Raw genomic sequence first — 22,666 nt, forward strand, 5'->3', positions numbered from 1 at the left:
CCACGCCCACCTCCCGCCCGATTCCCCCTCCCCCGGCTTACGCAGCGAGTGACGTCATTAGCCCCGCCCCTCGCCGGGTTCGCTGCTGCCGGCCGGCTTCTAGGTGCCGGGCGGCCGCGAGCCGCGTGCGCGCTGCCCTGCGCCCGCCCGCGCCGAGATCGCTCCGGCCATGAAAATCTGGAGCTCGGAGCACGTCTTCGGGTGAGCGCGGAAAGCGGCGCGGGCGGGCGGGCGTTGCGCCGGGCTCGTTGCGGCCGGCCGAGGGGTTAGGCGTTAACGGCGGGCTGGGGGAGGCGAGGCGGGGCGGGCAGGGGCTTGTGAGGGCTCCTTGTGCGGGCTGCGGCCGTTGTTTGGCGTCTCCTCAGCGGGATCCGCTTTTTAGCGCTGCCCCCGCGTTATGCGGTGCGTAGGGAGGGCAGGGGCGCAGAGGTGCCGTGCCGTGTCGCATCACGGCTCCTAAACCCCCCGGGGGCACCTGGCGGCGGTCTGACCTTCTTATCTCATGCATTTCCTGCTGCTTAGGTCATGCAGAGATAGGACGGTGGCAGAGAGGGGTCCTCCAGCCCCCCTCACCCCCGGGCGGTGGGACGCGAGGGCTGCTCGCACCACCACGAAGCCGAGCGGCCTCCCCCTGCTCCTCCACCAAAAACGCGCCTTGGTCTTTGCACGGTCCTGCCGGCCGCTTCTCGCCGGGGTGTGCTGCCGATGCCCTTCTGCACCGGCCTCTTCGAAGACTAGAAGTAGTGCGCTTACGAATCAGGTCCTTTTAGAGCCCTAAGCGCGACTGCTGGCACTCGTAAGCCCTGCGAAGCTGGGTGTCAATAGCTGATTTGTAAAGGTACCTTTAAAGGCTACAGCTCCGTCAGTTACCCTGAACGTAGCAATGGGAGTTTAGGGACAAAACGGCCGTGTTGGACCAAGGCCATGCTTCATCTGGTCCCTGCTGGGGCCCTGGCCTCGGTACGAGGGTACGGGAAGTCCCACAGCAGCAGCGTGGGGACAGCCCGTGCTCCGGTGCTGGGGCTGCTCTGGTCCACGTAGTTGGAGGTTATCAAAACTTAATAATCTCAAAACTTTTTTCATGAGAACAGTTCTGTATCGAGAAGAGTAGCCGTAGCTGTAAGTTGTGCTACCAGGCTGCTAACACCGGTAGGAAAGGTGCAGACTTAAGGCAGAAGGGTTGAGGTGGTTTCTGAAAATCCATTTCTCTATTTTGAACTTCCTGATTACTTTAAAAAAAAATGAAGTAAACTTCACTTTGTTTCTTTTTTTTTTTTTTTTTTTTTTTTACTCTAGGAGGAAACGGAAGCTAATAAAGTAGTTCTCATTTATTTGGTGTGCTTAACATTACAGAAGCATTCTGGTTGGAGTGCACTTGTGGGGGCATCTAGTCCAGCCTCCCTTTGAGAGCAGGGCTAACTCAAATATTAGGCCAGGTTTCTCTTCCAGCTGAGTTCTGAATGGGTGGAGATTCAACAGCCTCTGTGGTCAATCACCCTTTTTTTTTCTATAGCTAATTGGAATGTCACACGTAGCAGCTTGCCTGTTGCCCCTTGCCCTTATTTCTGTTAGTCATGGGTTAATAATTCTTTTCTTCACTCTGAAGAAAGGAATATATATTGTTTTCCTGTTTGTGTACTGATGCTTTCTTGTGGCCTTTCCAAGCATCACTGAATTCTGAAGGAATATTTGACGTGGGAGCTAGGAAGTTGTACAGCCCATGCCATGTTGTGAAAGCTCGTGCAGACTAGCAGATTAGTCAATTCAGGGGTGTCTGAATACTTGCAATTAACAGCAAAATAGTTACAAATGTTGTCTTCTTCTTTTTCCAGGCACCCCTGGGATACAGTGATCAAAGCTGCTATGAGGAAGTACCCCAACCCGATGAATCCATGTGTGGTAGGAGTAGATGTCCTTGACAGAAGCCTTGACAACCAGGGGAGGTTGCACAGTCACCGTCTCCTCAGCACAGAGTGGGGATTGCCGAGCATTGTAAAAGCGGTATGTTTTCACAGGCTTCATAGTTTTTTAGGGGTGTGATGCATTTATGTCATCGGGTGAACTGGAGCTGAATTCAAAGTCAAAGCTTGATTGATAGGAAGCGTCATCCACAAATATCACATAAGCTGTAATCAGCATGGTTTGTAGCAATAATACATTATAGGCTTTAATATGCCCACAGTGTTTTTTACATCTGTACATGCCTTCTAGACTGGTCTGTGTCATTCTGTATGACTGATGCTAATTACTGCCATGTAATCTTACTGCTGCTCACAGTGTCTGGGTATTTGTGAGGTGTATTCTTTTGGGAGTTATGCTTTCTTTTTTGTTTGTTTTGTTTGTTTGTTTTTTAGTACTAAACTTTATTATTTATTGTTGTCTTTCTTCACTTTCAGATTTTAGGAACAAGTAGAACTCTGACTTACATTGAAGAACATTCTGTGGTAGATCCGGTAGAAAAAAAGATGGAGCTTTGCTCAACTAATGTGAGTTATAGCTTAAGAAGTTTCTGATTAGTAGTTCTGGAGATTAGATTTTTGTCTCTTAATGTTTGGAAATGTGTTTACATCTTTCACTATAAGGAGGCATGTGTCTTAGTTGGCTCTTTTTTTTCTTCTTCCCACAACTACTTTGGGATTAATCACGTACGATTCTGTTTTTAATGAAATTATTTCTCAGAACGCACATGACAGTTGGACTTTAATGTGTTTAACATTACGCTGTAATTTACAACAAATATTTTAATTTGAAATGCCTTTTTTCCACAAGTGGAAATGAAGCACTTTGCTAACTTTTAATGGAAACTTGTAATTATCAGATTTGATATAGAGTTATCAGAGAGCCTTGACTCTGTACAAGAGGCGTTTTCTTTCCTGAATATTAATTTTCTTTACTCTCAGAATAGTGTTACAGTGGTTTTGGTCTTAAAGAGCCTCTCTGAATTGCATTACCTAAATCTGATATGCCTCAAGATTCAGAGAAAACAAATGGAAAACTGCTTGTGCAGCTTACTGTGAATAGGAACTTAGATGGTTATAATTAGATCTAGGATAGGACAAGATGCATCACCCCTTATAGGTATTTTATTGACTGTGTTCTGAGTTTCATATTCTGTGTATGCTCTTTAGTCTCTGACATTAAAATGATTGCTGTGCTATTGAGTGGTGCTTGTCAATAACAAAAAAGCGAAAGTTGGGAAGTGAGAATTTCAGGTCTTTCTTTCTCTTTAAGATTACTCTCACAAACTTGGTGTCTGTTGATGAGAGACTGGTTTACACGCCTCATCCTGAGAACCCTGAAAAGTAAGTAAGGATATTTGTGTGCTTTCTTATGTAAAGGAGACAGTACGTTAGTCAAATTCAGTTTAAGTATTAACTTCTCTTTATTGTCTTACAGAACTGTGCTAACTCAAGAGGCAATTATTACTGTCAAAGGCATTAGCTTGAGCAGTTATTTGGAAAGCTTAATGGCAAACACAATATCTTCTAATGCCAGAAAGGTACGTATCCTTTATTCTGTTTTCCCCTCTCTCCCCCCACAAACACATTTCTTTTCGTTGAAATTAGAATTGTCAAGTGTGTGTGCTGAATACTACATTTAATTTTTCTAAACTTTGTGCACAGAATTCCAACTGACTTCTTGTAGGACCTCGGGAAGTAGAATATAATTTACCGAAGTACAAGGGTTTCGCTACTAAGTATCTGATTTTCAACTGGAATTGCACATCAGAACAAACCAACCTCTATGTGTATGCTACAGCGACACATACCAGAAACATATGATTAGTGCTTTGCCTTTTTTTTTTCTAGGTACCTTTTTAAACACCATCCATGTATTTACAGGAGTTAGTGCTAGTAGGTTACTTCCTTTTCAGCCTTTATAATCTGGATTTAGCAGTTAATGCCAGTGTATTTTCTGTGCCTCTTTGCGAGCTCCTATCCATTATTGAGCTGTCTCCTTGCCTTTGGCTGAAAGTAGTGTCATGTCAGCAGAGGCATACTCTCTGAAGAGAGGAAACTATGCTGGCCTTTGTAGGTAACACTACACCCACTCCTCTGTCTTGTGCTCGCTTTTTCTATTTGGCTTGCAGCCACGGAGCTGAACTTCGGCACAGACAGAGTTTCGAGAGTGCTTATTCCTGGACACTTTGTCCTACACTTCTCTGGGGAAGGTGGGGGAAAAGTGGAGTTGATGGAGAAGCATTGGCATCGCTGCCTACCAGCAGGATGAGCGCAACTGAAATGTGAGCTTGTGCTCTGCATTGCTGGAGAGGTTCTGAACACTGGGAATTTGGCCCAGGTAACTTCTAGGCCAGAGAGACAGCCCTGTGAGAGATGTTGCTGGACCGAGACAGAGTAACCCGACTTAAGAGGTATTAACCAAAATATCAGAGAAGGAGAAAGCCTCCTTTGTGCTTCTCCAAAAAGGAGAGGAAAGCAGCTTAAAATGGGGGGATGAAGAAGCAGTGATGGATAGTTTTTAGACACTGAAGAGTAACATTAACTAGGTGAATGCTCTCTGTGTTGATTTGAAAGTCATAAATTGGAACGTGTTTCAGATAAATTCCAATTCTCTTTTGGTCCAGTTTCCACTTAAAAGTCTATGCTGGGCATTTATGTTGGTTTTGCAACAGCAGTCCAGGCTCTGACTCACAAGACAACCTCAGCCTGACTCAGAGAGAGCAAAGCACTAGCTGGCTGGAGCGGCCGCATCAACTGGGCACACTTAGAAGCGCCAGCTGATTTCCTCTTGTGGCATCTGTCAAATTTGCATGGCTCCATTGAGCTCAGAGAAAGTGTGTGAATATTTCTTAGTACTGATTCATGTGCTGCCGTGTGAAAGCTCATTTTTTTTAAAAGCTGCTCTTCTATTCTGCCTCTTTCAGATAACACTGTCTCACAAGATTCTTTCAGATGAAAAATATCATCTTGTCCTGTCTGTTTCCCTGAAGAGTTTCTTTAGAGATAGTGAACTTGGCAGGAATTTGTACTTGCAGCCCTTTTCTTTGCTACCCAGTAACCCATTACTAGCTCTTCTAGCATGCCGTGCTACCTTTCTGTGTTCTTAGCACCCTTCTTAAACTTCATGACAGCTGCTGAAATACGTATTGTTTCTGAAGAAATAAGTATTGAGGTTTTTCTCTGAGGTAGGGATGGCAGATTATGCTTTGTTATTGCACTTGTAATGGAAAAATCTTTTGCCCTATGTTGTCGATGTTTTCTGTGTTACTCCAGGGGTGGGATGCTATTGAGTGGATAATTCAAAATTCTGAAAGCGCTCTAAGCTAGCAGTTCTCCACACCTGCAGTTTGTACTAACTAGTGGTAATGCCAGCATTCTTCTTCTTGGTGCAGCATTTCAGCTTCCTAGCAAACGTGTGCATGGATTGTTGTGATGTGGAGTTCATAAATTAACCTGCACGTATGTCTGATACACGTTACATACAGGAATGGCAAACGTTCATTACACTGCAGCTGTAGAGAGTAGGTCACGGCTAGGCGGGATCGATTAGCCCGAGCTCCTATCACTGAACCATGAACCTGCTGCAGCTCTGTCTTGTGCCACGTTATTGCTTATGGTATGGAAGTGGAGTGATCACTGCAAACAACGGGCATGGGGATGAGCCCCTCTATCACGTGTTTGCTCTGGTCTTAGTTTTGTGATTGCAGTGTGTAAAACAGGTGCCCAAAGGAATGAGCACATTGTTTAATGGCTGGAATTGGCGTGATAAAAACAAAGCAGAATCATACTCCTAGGATATAAAATTGATTTCTTATAAAAGATTGCCTAACAAGGGTAATCTGTTGCATAGTAAAATTGTATTTTGCTTTTCTTATGCCTGAGGAGTATCGTTGCCCTTCTGTCAACTTCTGTGGAAACCTGCACAAAGTTTGAAGCTGTCAGAATACCAGACTTTCTTGCTATTTTTCACTCACTTTGTAGTTATATTCTTTTTGGTAGTGGTGTGTCCCTTAAGCTATGCAACTATGACAAAGTCTGACTTCGAGGCTGAGAGAACTGAGTGCAGTTGCCTCTGATACCTCTGTGGGTGGTTTTCTTTCTGCTAGCCAGTGTAGCCTGTCTCTGTCATTCCTGTATTAGCTTACGCTTCGACTGACAAGATTAAATTTTTAAAAAATAGTCCATCATGCTGCTTCTGTCTGTTAAGAATGCAGGGTCTTTTTACACTGCTTACTTTGGGGTCAGTGTATGTGACGAGTGTTTGCTTTTACGTTCTCATTCCACTAAGCTTTTATGGCTGTTTTTCTAGAAAATGTCAACCACGCAGGCTCAGCATTTATCAACCACTTAAGCTATACCAAGCTCTTCATATGTGGTGTTTGGTCTCCTGAACCCCTCACGCTGCTAACACATGCAATGAAGAGTAATTAATATGCATGCCTGGTTATGAATGTGCTTGCTTAATGAGTTACTAAAGAGATTGTTGCACACTATAAAACTTTATAGACCAATCCTCTGTCAGATTTTTTTAAAAAAACTGGTAGTTCTACAGTACTCAGAGGTTTTACATCTTGTTAAAGTCTGTAACTTAATTTCCCATGCAGAACACTCCTGAGACCTTCCTTGCCAACACCACGAGTTTATTCCTAGCTGCAAATTATAGCAAATAGCGTATGCAGGTCTAAGGAAAAATGTGCAGACCTCCGTAGCTGTTAAAGCTGCGGGAAATGTTTTAGCACTGAGTTGAATGTTACACTTGTTGTTGTTTTGTCTTGTCAACAAGTAGCTTATATTAACTAAAACACTGTGACCTGGTTGTTTCGTAGTCAGGGCCTGAAAGAATCTCTATTTTTCTACTGAGCATTTTCTGCATCAGAGGTGTTTGACTTTCTGACCAGCTCTCTCTGTGTGACTACGTAAATAAAACGTAGAAGTCACTGCTGTCTTACTCAGTTCTCTGTGCCCGTGTGTCACCCAGGAGAGGACATTTTAACCTGACTTGTAAATACCCAGTGCACGCTCACTGAAAGATGATTCCCTGCCTCTCCCCCCACTTTGTTCCTTATCGAGAACTCTACTCAGCTAATTCACAGCCAGTTACACCGTGTTGCTGTGCAGTAGCCTGCTCTCGTCGCTGCTTTTACGCACGCTTTGCTGGTGTTCCCAGGTCTCACACAGGATGTAGATGTGGTGGAAGTAATCACCCGCTGAAGCACGGTGCAAGTGGAGGAACTCAGAAGCTAAATCCTGCTCATGCTCTTCTAAGGAATTTTTCCAGCAGCCCATGCTTAAACTGGACAGCTGAAATCATGCCCTTTTCAGTTGTATTGGTATTTTTAAAGGCATCTCCTGTACTAAGTGAACTTGAAGCTATTAGCTCTTGAGGTAGTTCAGGGTACAGACAAATCCCTCTTGCTGGAGCTCTGGCCAAGGGCTGAACGCTCTGTTGTGATAAATGGGTGGCTTTTTCTCTGTTTAAAGACTTTGTGTTTATTCTGTGAGTCCCTGTAGAATGAAAAACCTGAAGAGAGCCAGTGTTGACCCTTAACTCAATGAGAGTCTTGAGATAAACCTTTTACTTACAGAAGCCCCAACTCCCCGTTACTGCTTTCTGCTGGTTCCACTTCTTGTGGTCACTGGGGTGCGGGTGCTACAGTGTCTTCTTAAGGCAGAAGGCTTCCGACCTGCTTACTTAGCTGGATTCCACCGCTCCTACTAAAATGTAAGCTGTCAATGCCTGGCTTTGAGGCACCCCCGACCCTTTCTGAGAACTGGGTGAAGAAAGACCGTCCCTTGATACTGAAGGTGCAGTCATAGTCTCTCAAACAGTCTGTTTTATACGCTGAAAAATCACTGTGCATGAGTATAGATGTCAGTGCAAGGCCATTTCTTTGAACTCTAGCTAGAGATCAAATCAATCAGCTGCTATGTCTAAGAGTGCTTGGAAGACTGTCTTTCTTTGCCCTGGATCTTCTCAAAAAGTGTCCATACATACCTTGGTTAATGAACCTGCAAGCAGCATGTAGACTCTTCCATAAATTTGTTGGTATTTCTAGGTGGTGGGAGCAGCAAACAGTAAAAATGGCAATCCTCTTCTGTAAGGGAACTTAAATGCTGAGTGAGGCTTTTTGCAGAGATGCACTACCGTGAGCTCACAGCAATATTGCATTTACTTCTTGGGTTACACAGATGCTTTTGCAGTGAAATTTCAGTTAGATGAGAAATAATCAATATAATCCTGTATCAAAGCACGCAGGGTACAGAACTAATTTTAAAACAAATCTCATGTCTGACAGAGGAAGAACTATAGAAACATTAGCAGCGACGTTGTGTTTCTTCTGATCCTAAATTTCAGTATTTTCTTGGCAGGGTCGAGATGCCCTGGAGTGGGTGATCAGCAAACTAAACACAGAACTGGAGGAGCTGAAATCAACGCGCGAGGGCGTGAAACCAGCCATGGCAGCGGCATCGGCAGAAAAATAAAAGCCAAAAGTACCAAGTAACTGACAGAAAAAAAATTACTCTGCCGACTGCTTTCTAGATCTCCCTTCCAAGGCTGATCTGCGTAGTTTTTATATATTTGTAAGAATATTAGGATCAGCGGAAAAGTAACCTCATCTTTCATCTCCACAGCAGCTCCTGTGGCCTACTGAAGGCTGAACTGACCTCCTGCAGATGCTCTTTTCATGTAAACGATTTCTTTTACACACTGGAAACACAACATTTAGCACATTTAAAACTGCCTAAATGTGCCTTGTATAACAGAGGTTGAGAGTATGTTGTATTTTACACCATCTCGGTTTTTCATACTGAAACTTGCAAAGAACTTGTGTTTATTGAGGGTTCTTCACATGAGCATTTGTTCTGTGAAGGGCCCATAGGTACTAGGGCACTGAATTGTGTTTGTTTTGTAACCTGGCAGCGCCTTGTAACCATGTAAAGGGAACTACGTGAGGCAGGACATGATACTCTAGAGTAAGATATCTATCTAGAGAATCATCCCCAAAAGCTAAGACTTATGTGATACTAACTCTTCTTACGTTGTCTAAATGTGCTGTCTGAACGTGACGGATGCTTTACCTCTTAGATGTTGATATCCCAACAAAGATAAAGTTTCCATCGATGTTTGATGTTAATAGCCTAAACAGATGGTTGTTTTTTTTCTTTTGGGGGGAGGTTGTAATTTATTTTCCTATTTATTAACTTTCCCTAGTTCCTCCCCTCACTAGCAGAAGAGGAGTGGTAATTCCTGGAAGGTGCTGGAAAACACTTCTCTTATTTACCTGTAAGAAGGGTACTTGTAGGCTACTTGAATGAAGAGGCTGTGCTGTTCCACTGGTCCTTGCTCTTCACGTCATGTCTTAACTGAGGAAAAGACTGATGCAATCAATAACCAGAAGAGTTGAAATAAGCAGGAAGTTGGAAATCCGAAGGGTGGTGTTGCATAAACACGTGTTTTTCACATCCTAAAAGGAGAAAACAAAGAGTACAAGACAAACACACGGACTCTCCTTTCTGAGTGCTTTCTACGAAGTACTGGCTACTAGTGGAACTGAGTTTTTCAACACTTTGCCACATTGGTACAAATGTTTTTAGAATTCTTTTAACTGCTTCTCATTATCTGGAAAAATACTGTGGTAACTGTTGAAATTGCCTCTCTTAAAATATACAGAAACAGATATTAGAACTGGGTACCAGCCTTTGTCCGAAGTTCACAAAACTTTCCTGTTTGGTCAGGCATAGTATATATTTCTTAGACAGCCCTCTGTTGGGGCATTTTAAATTATTTTGTGTGCACACAAACTGAAATAAATGTTGCAAGGATGTTTACTTGTTCAAGTGGCAAACCATGTGTTTAGGAAGGTGTTAAAGAGCATGAGTAACTTCTTTTTTTTTTTTTTTGAAAAAAAAAAAAAAGTAAAATGCAGTCATTGTTTTGCTCTGGTCATTTAAAATGTCTGTAGTTTAAGGGAATCTCAGAGTTTGTATTCTGTTTAGCTTGAAAGTGAATATTAATTTGGGTGTAAGTGTAGTCAAGCTAAATTACACGATCCTAATAAACTTAAGATATAGATGTATATATTAGTAAAAAGTAATGAAATGAGTAGCTAATATTTACATTGCTATTTTTATATGGACCTGAAGCCTTTCTTGTTTTGGAACAGAAACTTAGACTTGAAAGTCTGATGATAGCAGCTCCTTTCTGGAAGATCTGCCGGATAGTTTTGGTGCAGGTCATTGTCATGTTTCCCTGGTGAGCAATGCCACTTCCTGTGCAAAGAATGCAGAAGCTGTTCTAGCTGTTCTAGCACCCTGTGACCTTCGGCTAGCAAGGGGAGTGCAGCTGTCCCAGAGCTCTGCATATGAAAGGAGAAGATGAGTAAGTGTGCGTGCATGTGGAAACCTGTACTACAGCATTTCCATGCGTGCTTCTTGGAGATGGTGAAAACCAAATTGTGAGGGAGTAGAAAAGGTTTTTAAGGGGTTCATGTGTCGCTTTGATTCAGAGGAAGAATTCTCTAAAGCTGCTTCTTACATCAGATTTGAAGTAATTGTTTAGTGCTGTCTTAACCTGAATGATTTGTGCATATCGCCTTCCAGCACTGGCTGCCATCCCAGAAAAGTCACTGCGAGCACCTGCATCGTGCCCGGGGCCAAACTTGTCTGCTCTGCCTTAGGATCAGTACCAGCTGTGCCTCAGTTTTATTGATCACTTTCTTTGCACTTTGTTTCCTTCTTCCAGAAACATCCTTACCTGCTTGTGTTGCAGCATCTTCTTTCTGTTTTCATTCCCTGCTGGTTTCTCTCCATGTTTCATGCGACTCGGGAGCTAGACAGCATGTGCTTGGCTTTCCAATCTCTCCGCTGCTCCACTCGCCACAGCTCAACACCTTGTCTTCTGGTGCTCAGTGCTCTTCTGCTGTTCCCTAAGCTAAATGGGAGAGGGGAGGCTTAGGGTAAGAAGGAGGCTAACTTCTTCAGGGGTCAGTTCTGGCACCCAGCTGCCTCTCTCGACTGCCAGAAGAGTGCTGCTGTTTCTCACCTTGTCTTTGGGGTAGGTGACCCTCCTGCAGCTCTGGGCTTGTTGCTCTTCCCGTAATTGCTCACTTTGCCTGTGTGTACAAAGGGCCCTCGCAGCCAGTGGTCATACCGCAAACAGGTAGGCTGCAGTGTTTAGCAGGGGAAGTGGTTCTTAATTTCCTGTGAGCTCCCATGGGGAGTTGGCTTTCTGCTCGTTGAGTTTGCACACGGAGCTTCTGCTCTCCTTCTGCTCTGACCATGTGAGTCTCGTCCGTGGGATCTGATGGGCTCAGCAGCTGTATGCTCAGCCCTCCTGTACGCAACCAACTGGTCTTGTGCACCAGTCCTTCCCTAGGGAACGTCCCATCTCTTTTACTTCCTGGTAATGGCTACAACATATTTCTGAAGTCAGTTTTATGTCATATGCACTGACTGAGTGGCAGAGATGGAAAGCCACATACTGGAAAGTGGTAGGTAGCTTGCTGGGGTAGCTTTTTTGTATCAGTGCAGGAACAGCCTGGTAGGCAATAAATTTATAAAGCAGAAAGAGTGTTAACTCATCAGCTTGGAAGGATCTTGAAGCGTTGGGCACCAAGCGGGAGAAAGCTCAGCACCTGTGACCATGAATGGGTAGCAAGTGCTGTCTTGAATGATAATCCTGCACTTGGAGAGTTAGAAATAGAATGAAAGTAGCATTTTGTGTGCTGGGGGATCGAGGTGGTTTGTTGCTGTTCACGTGTTTCGCAACCACTAGGTTGCAATCCAAGAGAAAGGGAGGCGGGGGGATGTGTGTATGGAGAGGAGCTTTGGTTTGAAGAGTTTGTGTCCAGCTTATCCTTTCTCCAGGTCAGGATTGTGAACCCTCACCCTGCTCATACCTACACTGAGGAATGGTGAAGCAGGGGATAGCTTTGGGCTGGCTCCTGGCTGCTGCAGAGGGAAGGTGAGGGAAGGCAGGCAATGGCTCCTGCAGCTTGGAAGATGGGGAGAGGCAGCTCTTGGCCCTGATGGATTTTAAGATGTTGGAGATAACAAGCCTGAAGTAAGCTCAGGTTTCTGGTTCATGTCTTGCTAGCACAGGCAGGCTCCTGTTAGCAGCAAAGTCGTTAAGCTAAAATGGTGCAGTCAAATGGCCTTGTATGTGTAGGCTGCCTTGTGTAACCTTTCTGTTGTAGGGTGTTTTTTGTTGTTGTTGATTTACCCTTGCTCCATGTCAGTCTTCCATGCTCCCCAGTGCTTCTTTCCCCCATGTCAACAGGCAGCATGCAGGGAACTTTGTAGTTGTTGGGAAAAGGGGAAACCCTGGTGTAGCAGCATTGGAAGGCCTGCTTAATGCAAGCACAGCACCGAACTGCACTGCTTGGCACGTATCAGGAGTTTTTGTATGCGACCATGTAATAAAGCAGCACTGAGAGAGCAGAACTTGAACAGTGACATTCCTTGATGTGGCAGTTTTCATTTAAATCCTCAAGTGGAGCAGTTGGTAACACCTCTACTGTCCTTGCATCTTCCTAAGACTGTAAGCTGTGAAGGCCAGGAACCTGTAAAGTGTCTGTACACTATGGTGCTATCTTAAATAAACGATGTCCTCTGTTAAAAAAAATAAATTATTCTTCTGGGTACGGACTGTTGCTTTTCAGAGGAGTCTGCAGAAAAACGACTCGAGTTAGTCTGTGCTGGGAAACACCAGGACGGAGTAGGAGGCTTCCTGGAACCAGCTGTAAGCCACACTGCATACTGCTCAGAAGTCTGCGTGTCTGAACTGGTAATTCCACGTGGGCCTGTCAGCTGCTTCATTTAGCAGTAAAACAGGAAGGAGTCACCTCGGTGATTAACCGTGACTTGTACCTGAGACCTTACTTAGCTAATAAGGTGTCTTCTTACCCCTCCCAGCAGTACTTGCCACAGGTCAGAATTACGCAGGTAGGCCTTAGCCTTCTCCTTGCAGCTCCGGGGGGGAAGGTCATTGGATTTGTTCAATGAAAGGCACTGCAGTGAAACAGCACCTGTCCTCAGTTAAGGCGATTGAGGCATGATGCTCATTTTTATTGGAAGGCACCTGCAAGATCATCACTTCCTACTTTGGGGCCCCATTGATACAACAGTTGTGGCCCTTCTGTAGTTTTGTGTCTAACCCAGTTAAAAAGGGCAGCAGCGAAGGTTCGGGCTCTAACCAGCCGGACAATCATTGAATGTGACTGTCCCAGCTGTGCTGTGTAACACACGATGCCTCCCATTTTCACAAGTAGATCAAGAATGAGCAATGAAATGCCATCATAAAGAACTTTTTATTAGTAATGCATAAACAAGAAATTGCATTTCAGTACCACATAACATGAAAACAAGCAGAAGACAATTCTACTGCTGTTCTCTGTGATGACAGCTGATGCCCCTGGTGTACCTGAAGCCACACCAAAGGTACATGTGCAGTGACAGCACAGAAGCAAGAGAAGTTCAGAGGGGAAGGGTTTGTGCTTTAGGACTGTTAGCGTCCAAAAAATGCATCTCCTGCTTGGGCTTTTCTTTTTTTTTTAAGGAGGGGAAAGAGCCAGGGAACCAACTTTATTAGGAAAACAGCTCAAGTAACACCCTCCTCCTTTTATCTTTGTTTTGCTTTCTGATTCAGGTAATGTGAGCCCCAGCCCCTTTGATAGAAATGTGCCTGTCTTAAAATGGTCTAAGCCAAACTGGGGCCGTGGCCTCTTGCTGCCCTGTAAAGCTGGGTCCTGAGTGTGCAGCCACTTTATGCTCACATGTCAACGGGACTGCTGCTTTCCACCAAACTTCGGAAGCCAAACTTGCATCAACTAATGCCTGTGTCCTTTAATTCTAGATTTAGCACCCTGTGAAATCCAGTTTAACAGACCCGTGCACGCTGTCCTGCAAAATCCAAAATGCTGCTGGCCCACAGTGTGTATGCAGCACGGGCACGGCTCTGGCCTGAGAAGCACAGGGAAGACCCAAAGCTTAATGTAAATGCTACACCCGCGCCAGAGGCACCAGGAATGCATTTTTTCCTAATGGCTGCTCATATTTTGCACTTCTAGTTCTTATTTTTTTACTTTTTAAAATCAAATAGGTTAATAATCCAACAGGTCTTTTTGAGCTATGACTGTCCATTAAGTAGCACCTCTCGAGAAGGACTGTTTGCTTAGGAAATGTGTTGTGATTACAGAGCCGTCTGTCCCAAAGGGCTTCCTCTGGGACTGCTGTACACAGCCTGTCTCTACCACCACCACAGCCTGCGGTGCTCCTTCTGTAGCCTCAGGATGCAGAGCACAGGCCACATATGGATCTTGGATTCAGGTCAGCCGGGCACTGCTGCTGCAAAGCAGCCCAACCAAATCATTACTGCGCTGGGGCCCAGCGCAAGCAAATCAGCAAAGGTATCACTACATAAAGTCAGCCAAGTCCATTGATTTGCTACCTCGCTCCATCTCCTGGTTGTGACGCAGTTTGAGTGCTGACTGATGGTAAAATGCAGTCATAGCCTTCGCTTATCCAAATGTGGTGACCTTCCAGCTCTTCGGAGCTTGCTGTGCCTTGACCTGGTGCTGATTGCTTTTGGCCCTGACAGCGATGGAAGCTCACAGCGCAGGCTCCTTCAGCTCTGACAGCAGGCACTCGCCTCTACCAGCAGCTCTCAGAATGCTTTCACCAGCTGTGGCTGCTTTGACATCCTGGTTCCCGCAGCTGGGGCTCAGACAGCTTGCAGCTTCCTCTAGGTCAGCTGAGCAAGGACCAGCACTGGGATTTTTCAGTGTCAGGCCAAGAAGGAGCAGCGAGGGCTCGCTCTGACACCAGGCCTGCCAGCAGGAGGGACTGCGGATCAAGCTGCCACGAGGGCAGTGTTCACAAACTTGCACATGTGCATCAGGAAACAGGGTCTGTGTCTTTCTGTATCACATTTCTGCTCTGTATGCACCTCTCTGCTTGTTTTCCTACCTTTACAACTTTCAGTAGTTACCAAAAGATAGGAAGCAGTAATAAAAAAGATGAGACAGAAACAACAAAACAGACCTTTATAGCTGGACTCAATATTTATCAACATTCCCAGATTTACTTTAAGATATATACACAGAGACAAAAGAAAAAAAAATAAACTAGAGCAGCTCCAAGTTTGCAACATGGAAATACTCTAAAATGTTTTGGTAACACTACGACAATCGATATGCTGCAGCACCAGAGCATGCGGTCGCAGCAGCAGCCCCTCGTGGCTGTGTGGTGCCAGGGCTGCGCAGGTGAGCCTAGAAGAGGTACGCAGTGCTGGAGGAGGTAAAGCACGGAGGCAGCAATCAGGAGATGAAAGCCGGAGCTTTTGAATTAGTTTTAACCTATACAGCACGCAGCCAGTGGCTGCTGGTGGACGCTGATGCTTAACTTGCCCTGGAGACCAAGGGACATTGAAAGAGAAGAGGGAACAACATGGCTGTGATGAAAACATTCTCCCCGCTCCTGGTTTAAAATAAAGCCACCCAACCTAACAAAAAAGCCCTCTCCAAGCGATTGCCAGCATTTCTCTCTCCAAGGTGAGGGCTGGAGATGTCTCAAAGCCTGTGCAGTGCGCAGGAAAAGTGGGTGCTCCTCAGCTGCCCCCCTTCAGTGTTTGAAGTAACAACACCTGGGTTACAGCACTGGGCTGGAAATGATGACTGCACGCTCAGCACACCGCTGGGGTTGCATAAGCAGCTTTATTGCTATTCTACGAGTACTTCCTTCCCTTCGTGCAGCCCAGCCAGTGCTCGGCTGCTGTTCAATCGTTTTTGTTAACAAACCTGTGCCAGAAGAACCAGCTGACCGATCTTTACAAACCCATAAAAGCATGAAAAAAAAAAAAAAAAAGCAAGCTGATAGGCATTTTACATTTGCTTCCACATGAATAATTAACACAGACAAAGGCTGTAATGGAAAGGCATTTTATTTTCGCCCAGTAACACCCCTCCCAGTATAACAGAAATAATGGGAAAAGGGAGGAAAAAAAAAACCAGCCAACAAACCCCATAAGCAATAATGTCACCATGAACATTTGCAACTTCAGGTTCTGTACGTGAGAGCTGCAGCAAGGCTCGGCTCGCTCCCTCCATCGCAGCAGCGAGGCACAGCTGGGTTTGGATCCTCCACAACCTGGGTCATAGATGAAACAAGACCGATGCTGCCAGCGGCGCTTTTAACTCCTTGGGTCTCCCACAATCCATCTAAACAGGCTGTGGGCATATTAATGAAGCTAGAAAAATAACGAGATTGTAAAAATTCCCGGAAGGGAGCCCACTGTACTGGTCCCACCTTCCTTTCAGCAATAATTCACTCTAAAATGCCTATGGAGTGCAAACTGCCTCGAGGGGCTGAAAGCGTTAACTCTAATAAAGGTAACAGCCAACACACATATAAATAGGACTCGTTTTCTTCTTAAAACACCATGGGAAGGTCGGTTCCCACTGCATGACTGATGGAGGCTCCCTAAATATTAATAAATATATTACACCTATTTACAGGCTTCCGCTTTCATCCGCTGGTGCTGCCGCAAAGCTCAGAGCAGGGCCGGGACGTGCAGGGCAGCGCCGCGGGTTTCGCAGGCTAGCGACGGGAGGGGACCGGGGATGCCAGCGCAAGCAGCGAGGTGGAAAGCTAAGAACAGCCCTCTCTCTCCACAGAGATGCAGGCAGTGCACGAGATGAGCTCCCCCTCCATGCTACCCCTTGAAAAGATGGCCGGAGGCTCAGCCGCTGTCCCACAGCCGCCCCGAGCGCTGCCGAGCTCCCCGGATGGGGATCGCTCAGGATTTTCTTGGTCCTTGCTGCTGCCAGCTCTGCAGTGCCCTAAAATCCTTCTCAAAGGGGAAGATAAGCCTGCTGGGCAGACTGCGCCTACGCGGCTTGAAGATGCCAAGGAAGAGGACGGGGAGCAGAGAGTCGCAGCCACCATAGCATGTAGGCAGGGCGCCTGCAGGAGAACATCAAACCGCAACGAGAGGGGGAGCTCAGAGCGAGACTCCACGCGCTTCTTTCAGCCTAGTTCTCCTGACGCACGATGCAGCAAACCCGAGGCCTGGTTTTGGCACAGAAATGAGAAAAAGTGCTGATGTGGCTGAGATCAGGCGGCCCTTCCAGCAGCAGCAGGGCCCTTCCGAGCAGTCCCTGCAATCCTACGTCCGTACCCCTATGCCAATACTCCAGGTGCTTTAACATGCAAAACACTTCCAGAGGTACCCCAAAAAGGCCCTGGCGCCTGGCCTTACACGGGGCAGCCGAAGAAGGAGAGCTAGCTCCGGCCCTGCTCTCCTGTTCAGAAAAACTGGGGTCAGAAAGATGTTAAAACCTCATTCCCATCAGCTCTGCGTATGCAAGATCCTTGTTTTCCAGGGCGGCATATAAAGAAAAAGAAGGAGGGATGAATCTCTGGGAAGGCTTAAGGAGACTTCTGCCTGTGCTTTTCGGATCACCTTAAATATACACGAGTGGCTGCTCCGAAGGCTGCAACGTTACATGCGAGCAGACGTTTCGGGAAGGGGAAGGGGAAGGGAAAGGGGAACTCGTCTTCCCCCGGGCAGCAGCAGCGACCTGCAGTGGAAGTGGAGCCGAGCTGTCCCTACCACAGCACGGTGCCACCCCGGGGCTGACGGGGCCGTCTGCCTCCCCCTGGGCTCCCAGACGCGCCAGACTTGGACAGGAGGATTTGTTTTGGTGAATGCACCATTAAAATCGCGTCGGGTTCGATCCGGTCCCAGCTACTTTGGAGCAGTTCTGAGGTATCTCTCATTAATCCTTAGTATAGAAATGTTAATAAATAGATCTGAAACTTTTTTTCTGCTATGTCACTCTATAATACACTGCTATATAGATATTAAATACGCCTCAGGGTATTAAAAAATTTATGAAAAAGTTACAGTAGTTGATTTTCAAGTATTAATAACTTGGCTATATTAGCTTGTTTTGAAATACCAAAACGATCTGGCCCCAAATTATAGACTGAACTCTGGCTACGCCTGCATTTTTTTAAAAAAAGTACTTTGAAAATAGAAATAAAAATGCAAAAAAAGCATGTGATGTCAGTTAACAGCGTACCATCGTTGGAACTTCTAACCAGCTAGGCTAGCGTCCTTTTGTGAGCAAATTGAAAAGGGAAAAAGAAAGAAAAAAAGGGATGGGGGGGGGGAACAGAGAGACTGCTCCCAATCTGAGACAGCACCGTCCCAAATTTCAGCAGAATCCCAATTTTTACAGCCAAGTTATAAACCCCAGAAAAAATGGGGCTACCAGCGGATATGCTGTCAGACATAACGATAGCAGTATTTGCGTGCTGCACTATAATACAAATGTACACCTTACCCACCCTCTTCTCTGAGGAGCCACGAGAACAACTTTACAGGTACCCAGTTAAAATGAGAAGCCTCCCTTATTTCCTCCCCACACGCTGTACAACTGTCTACTACTAAGATTTACGGCTACCAGTAATCATCACCGTACATTCGAGACAGAAAGTAAACCACTAAAACCTGCTCAGGAGACACTCAGAAGAACACTAAGGCTTAGGAAGTACAGCAGCTCAGGGGAACAGCCAGCCACCCGGGCGGACAGCTGTCACGTATTTTCCCCAGTACACAGACACTGTGAAGTCCCGTGCTGGACCCCGATCTCAGAGCAACAGAAATGGTTCAGAGAAAGACCGACTTGGACCACAGTCGCTCACGCTAGGTGCCTGGTGTGAGATGTGACTCCTTGTTGTTTAAGTTAGGATGTGAGCATTACTAGCCTGGTAATGCCAATGTGACTTACTGTTTGCTACCGTGCTAACACTGACACTTTGTTAGATTTGGTTCTCCATCAAGCATGTTTCGCTCATCTCCTGAAAAATGATTCAAAGAATGGTTAAAAAAAAAGAGGACTGAAAGCAAGAAAAAGCTTTCTAGTTTCAATGCACATGTACAAAAGAGGCAACAATTTCAAACTACTCATTTTCTTCCAGTACTGACCCGTTGCATCCCATTCTGTACAGATAAAAACAGCCTTCTGTGTCTCTGGAAAGCATTGGAGTAGGAAATCCTGTGATCTAATGCAAATTCAAGCCTGTCAAGTGAAACGAAGCAACGGAATGAGAATCCAGTTTTCATGACCTTTCTTACGGATGATGACCTCATGAAGACAAAAGCAAAGCAAAAGGCACAAGGCTCAGATCTCATTGATAGTTCTTTCAGAGGGGCAGTATTCAGAGGTTCCTGGCGAGGCCATGTAGAAGGACTGCGTTTTCCTTTTTAACCTGGCTCGCTTGTTGGCCAGAGATAGGCTGCGCCGGCTTGAATTGATGATTTCTGAAATAAACTTCTTGCAGTCCACGCACACCTCCATCGTGCTCCAGTCCTCCATTAATTCTTTGGGAAACTGCAGCTCTTCACTGGACTTATCCACGGATTTGGACCTTGAGGCCAACCTGAAAGGGAGAAGAGCAGGGCTCATATCTCACTATTTAGCAGCATGGTAGTGGGCACCCAGGGGTGCCTTCAAGAAACAGCAAGGCAGAATGGTCTTGACTCCAGTTACCCTTTTTCCTATCCCAAAAATGACACCAGGAAAGCAAACTCTACAGAGGATGGCTTTGGCCTGGTTCAGCAAGATTGCAGGGTCACTAACTGAAGGTATGGGTAAAGTTTACCTTGGCAAGAACAGTCTTACTAGTAACTAAAACCAGATGATGTGTTTGGCTAATCTGACACAGCATCATAACACCAGCGATTTATGCAGAGCGTTTACACTGTGTATTACTTTAAAAAGGAGCATTTCATTTCCATTTAATCTCTTGGATTAACTTTGGCGACTACCTGCGTATAAGATAAAATCAACGGACAATTTGGTAACATCAAAGTGAAAAAAATTAGTGGCTAGAGGATATATCTGTGCAAAATAACATTAAATTTGGCAATTCTAGCCTGCAAGTTTTATTTCCTGAGAGTCTATTCATACCAGAAAAAGAAATGCTGAGGATTTATTTGCAGAATCCCAGCATGGCTGAGGCTGTGAGGTCCCTCTGGAGGCCCCCTTCCCCAGCCCCCTGCCCCAGCAGGGCCACCCAGAGCAGGGTGCCCAGCACCACGTCCAGGCGACTGCTGAAGGTCTCCGTGAGGAGACCCCACAGCCTCTCTCGGCAGCCTGTGCCAGTGCTCGGCCACCTGCACTGCTGAAAAGAGCCTCGCTCTGCCCTCTTTCTGTGCACTCTCCCTCCAGGTATTTATAGGCATTGATGAGATCCCACCCTGAGCCTCCTCTTCTAAGCTATAAAGTTCCAGAGGTACTACAGAAACAACAGTTGTCCCTGTGTCATGTTGTTTTTCACCTGTAGTGTGAAAAAGTTTTAAGACACACTGTTAATATTTTTATTTCTGGTAGCCAAAGACGTAAATGGAAGAAGCATGGATTTCAGAAGGACTCCAAAAGGTTATTAAAAACACTGGAAACATTTAAAACTACCGAACAAGCAGACAGCATCTTCTTAGTGATTTATAACTCAAGATGAAAGACTTTGTAAGCTCTTTCAGTACACACGGAAGAGCTGAGGTTGTTCCTCACCTGGGAATGCTCCGCAGTGACCGGTGGTGACTGGTGGAAGGTTTCTCTGGCCTCATAAAACTTTCTCCTCTTTGCAAGGTAGAAGGTCCCAGGGAGAAAATGGGGAGAGTAGAGTATGGCTTTGATGGCAATCGCATCTGTTGAGAACAGCAGAAGGAACATGCAGTATTATTACCAAAGATTACAGCTTTTCAGAAACAAGCAATCCATGAATTTATTTACTTACTTTTTTGCAGCACTGTGAGCACACAGGCCTGCATAAGAAAATGAAAGCATGAATCATTTAATTGGGCAAAACTTTGTTTAAATAAAGAAAAATGGATAAATATCCCAACCCCTTAAACAAACATTTTTATTTTTAAAGCTTCTAAAGAACTACGCCCACAAAAAAAAAAAAAAAAGAAGAAGAAAAGGAACTGTTTTTCCTCTAAAGAAACATCCTTTGGTAACTGATGCAATAAATCAGTGATTCCATAGATCTTCAGACTTACTGTCTTACTGTTCAAAAATTCATGTTTCTTTCACTTTTGGCTGAGAGTTTCAGTCCAAAGAAGCAAGACTGACACTGTTTTAGTATACTTTTTTGCAGGTTTTTTTTTAAACTTTCACTGCTACAGAAATGAAAACAATTGGCAGCATGCAGCAGAAACGTTTGGGGGTATCTAAGGTACTAACCCTTACTTTTCACTCTGAAATGGTACTTATTTATTAACAGATATTAAATATTTACCTCTTACAGAACTGACAAGTGTAAGACCAGGTAAAGAAAGAAAACCTTCTTGTTCGACAGCAAAAGCAGAGCTAAAAGAAGAACAGAGAGTTCACAATGTTAGACAAAATCCCACGCAATGATGACCTTATCCAACAGTTACCATCAGTGAGACCAGAGTTGCAATACTACATCCAGTTCTGGGGTCCATATTTCCAAGAGGATATGGAAAAGTGTCATGGCTTTGGCTGGGGCAGAGACAATTTTTTTCACAGCGGCTCACACAATGCTGTGTTTTGGACTTTTGATGAAAACAGTGGCGATAACACAGGGATGTTTCAGTTGCTGCAGAGCAGCACTCGCACAGAGCCAAGGACCCTCCTGCTCCTCGTGCTGCCCTGCCAGCGAGGAGGCTGGGGGTGCACCAGGAGCTGGGGGGGGACACAGCCAGGGCAGCTGGCCCAGGGGATGTCCCACACCGTGTGGGACCATGCTCAGCAGTAACAGCTGGGGTAAAGGAGGAGGGAAGTATGGGAGTGATGGTGTTTGTCTTCCCAAGAAACCACTAGGTGTGATGAGCCCTACTTTCCTGGGCGTGGCTGAACACCTGCCTGCTGATGGGAAATGAATTCCTGGTCTTGTTTTGCTTGCGTGCACAGCTTTTGCTTTACCTGAACTGCCTTCATCTCAGCCCGTGAGTTCCCACACTTTTCCCTTTCCAATTCTCCCCCCGTCATGCCAGGGGAGAGTGAGTGAGTGGCTGCGGGGTGCTGAGCTGCCTGCTGGGCTAAACCACAGCAGTCCTTTTTGGTGCCCAACGTGGAGGCTGCAGGGTTGAGTCCAGAACTGTATCTTAATGTATTTAGAAATATTCTTTCAATTTCCTACCTAAACAAAATACTTGGCAGTTAATTATTAACTTATTTTACTCCTCCCTCAGCGGTGTTTATATCAGTGCTATATAAAGGTAGAACAAAACCAAATAATAGTAAAAAAAAACAAAACAGGACAGTAAAAGTAACAACAGTACCTATTACAGCTGAAGGACAGGAACAAATGGGGATAAATTCAACCATGAAAAAATCTGGGCCGGAAATTGTTCCTAACCATTTGTGTCAGGTTCTGGAACATTAGGTAGTTGCCTGTGATAAGATCTGATGATTTTCTTCCAATACTATGCTATTGAAAACTAGAGAAATTCCAGGAATGAGCTATTATAGCGATTTTACTTGAGGAAAACTGGTTTTATAGTCCCATATGTTTAGTTTATTTAAAGGAGGTAGGGATCACAAGAACATTTATATGAAAAAAAGGCACTGAACAAAGAAAAGGGTTTTCTGTCAAACAGAAGGTGACATAATGGAATCCAAAGATTGGATCCCAGTTTTTTTTTTTTTTTTTTTTTTTTTTTTGTGGAA

General features: G+C 45.2%; 2 protein-coding genes across 7 annotated transcripts in view; one reads left to right on the forward strand and one right to left on the reverse strand.

Moving 5' to 3' along the window:
* Window positions 1-110: 110 nt before the first annotated feature.
* On the forward strand, window positions 111-9,851 carry PRELID3A (PRELI domain containing 3A). 2 transcript variants are annotated; one of them, XM_035318368.1, is made up of 7 exons: window positions 111-201; window positions 1,833-2,001; window positions 2,397-2,486; window positions 3,232-3,302; window positions 3,397-3,499; window positions 5,235-5,323; window positions 8,331-9,851. In XM_035318368.1, exons 1-6 carry the CDS (start codon window positions 170-172, stop codon window positions 5,286-5,288), a joined length of 519 nt encoding a protein of 172 aa, XP_035174259.1. In that variant the 5' UTR covers window positions 111-169; the 3' UTR covers window positions 5,289-5,323; window positions 8,331-9,851. The 2 variants fall into 2 exon arrangements, with proteins under 2 accessions (XP_035174259.1, XP_035174258.1); XM_035318367.1 differs by lacking the exon at window positions 5,235-5,323.
* Window positions 9,852-17,778: 7,927 nt separating this feature from the next.
* SPIRE1 (spire type actin nucleation factor 1) overlaps window positions 17,779-22,666 on the reverse strand; it is a 124,698-nt gene continuing 119,810 nt past the window's right edge. For all 5 annotated transcript variants that reach the window (XM_035318359.1, XM_035318360.1, XM_035318361.1 and 2 more), the window contains 4 exons: window positions 21,270-21,340; window positions 20,766-20,793; window positions 20,540-20,676; window positions 17,779-19,406 (listed from right to left, as the gene is read on the reverse strand). In XM_035318359.1, the coding sequence (XP_035174250.1) occupies window positions 19,148-19,406; window positions 20,540-20,676; window positions 20,766-20,793; window positions 21,270-21,340 (495 nt within the window). In that variant the 3' untranslated portion in view covers window positions 17,779-19,147. The remainder of the gene's footprint in view (window positions 19,407-20,539; window positions 20,677-20,765; window positions 20,794-21,269; window positions 21,341-22,666) is intronic.

Source organism: Oxyura jamaicensis, chromosome 2 (assembly GCF_011077185.1).
Source record: "Oxyura jamaicensis isolate SHBP4307 breed ruddy duck chromosome 2, BPBGC_Ojam_1.0, whole genome shotgun sequence".
Classification (NCBI taxonomy): Eukaryota; Metazoa; Chordata; class Aves; order Anseriformes; family Anatidae; genus Oxyura; species Oxyura jamaicensis.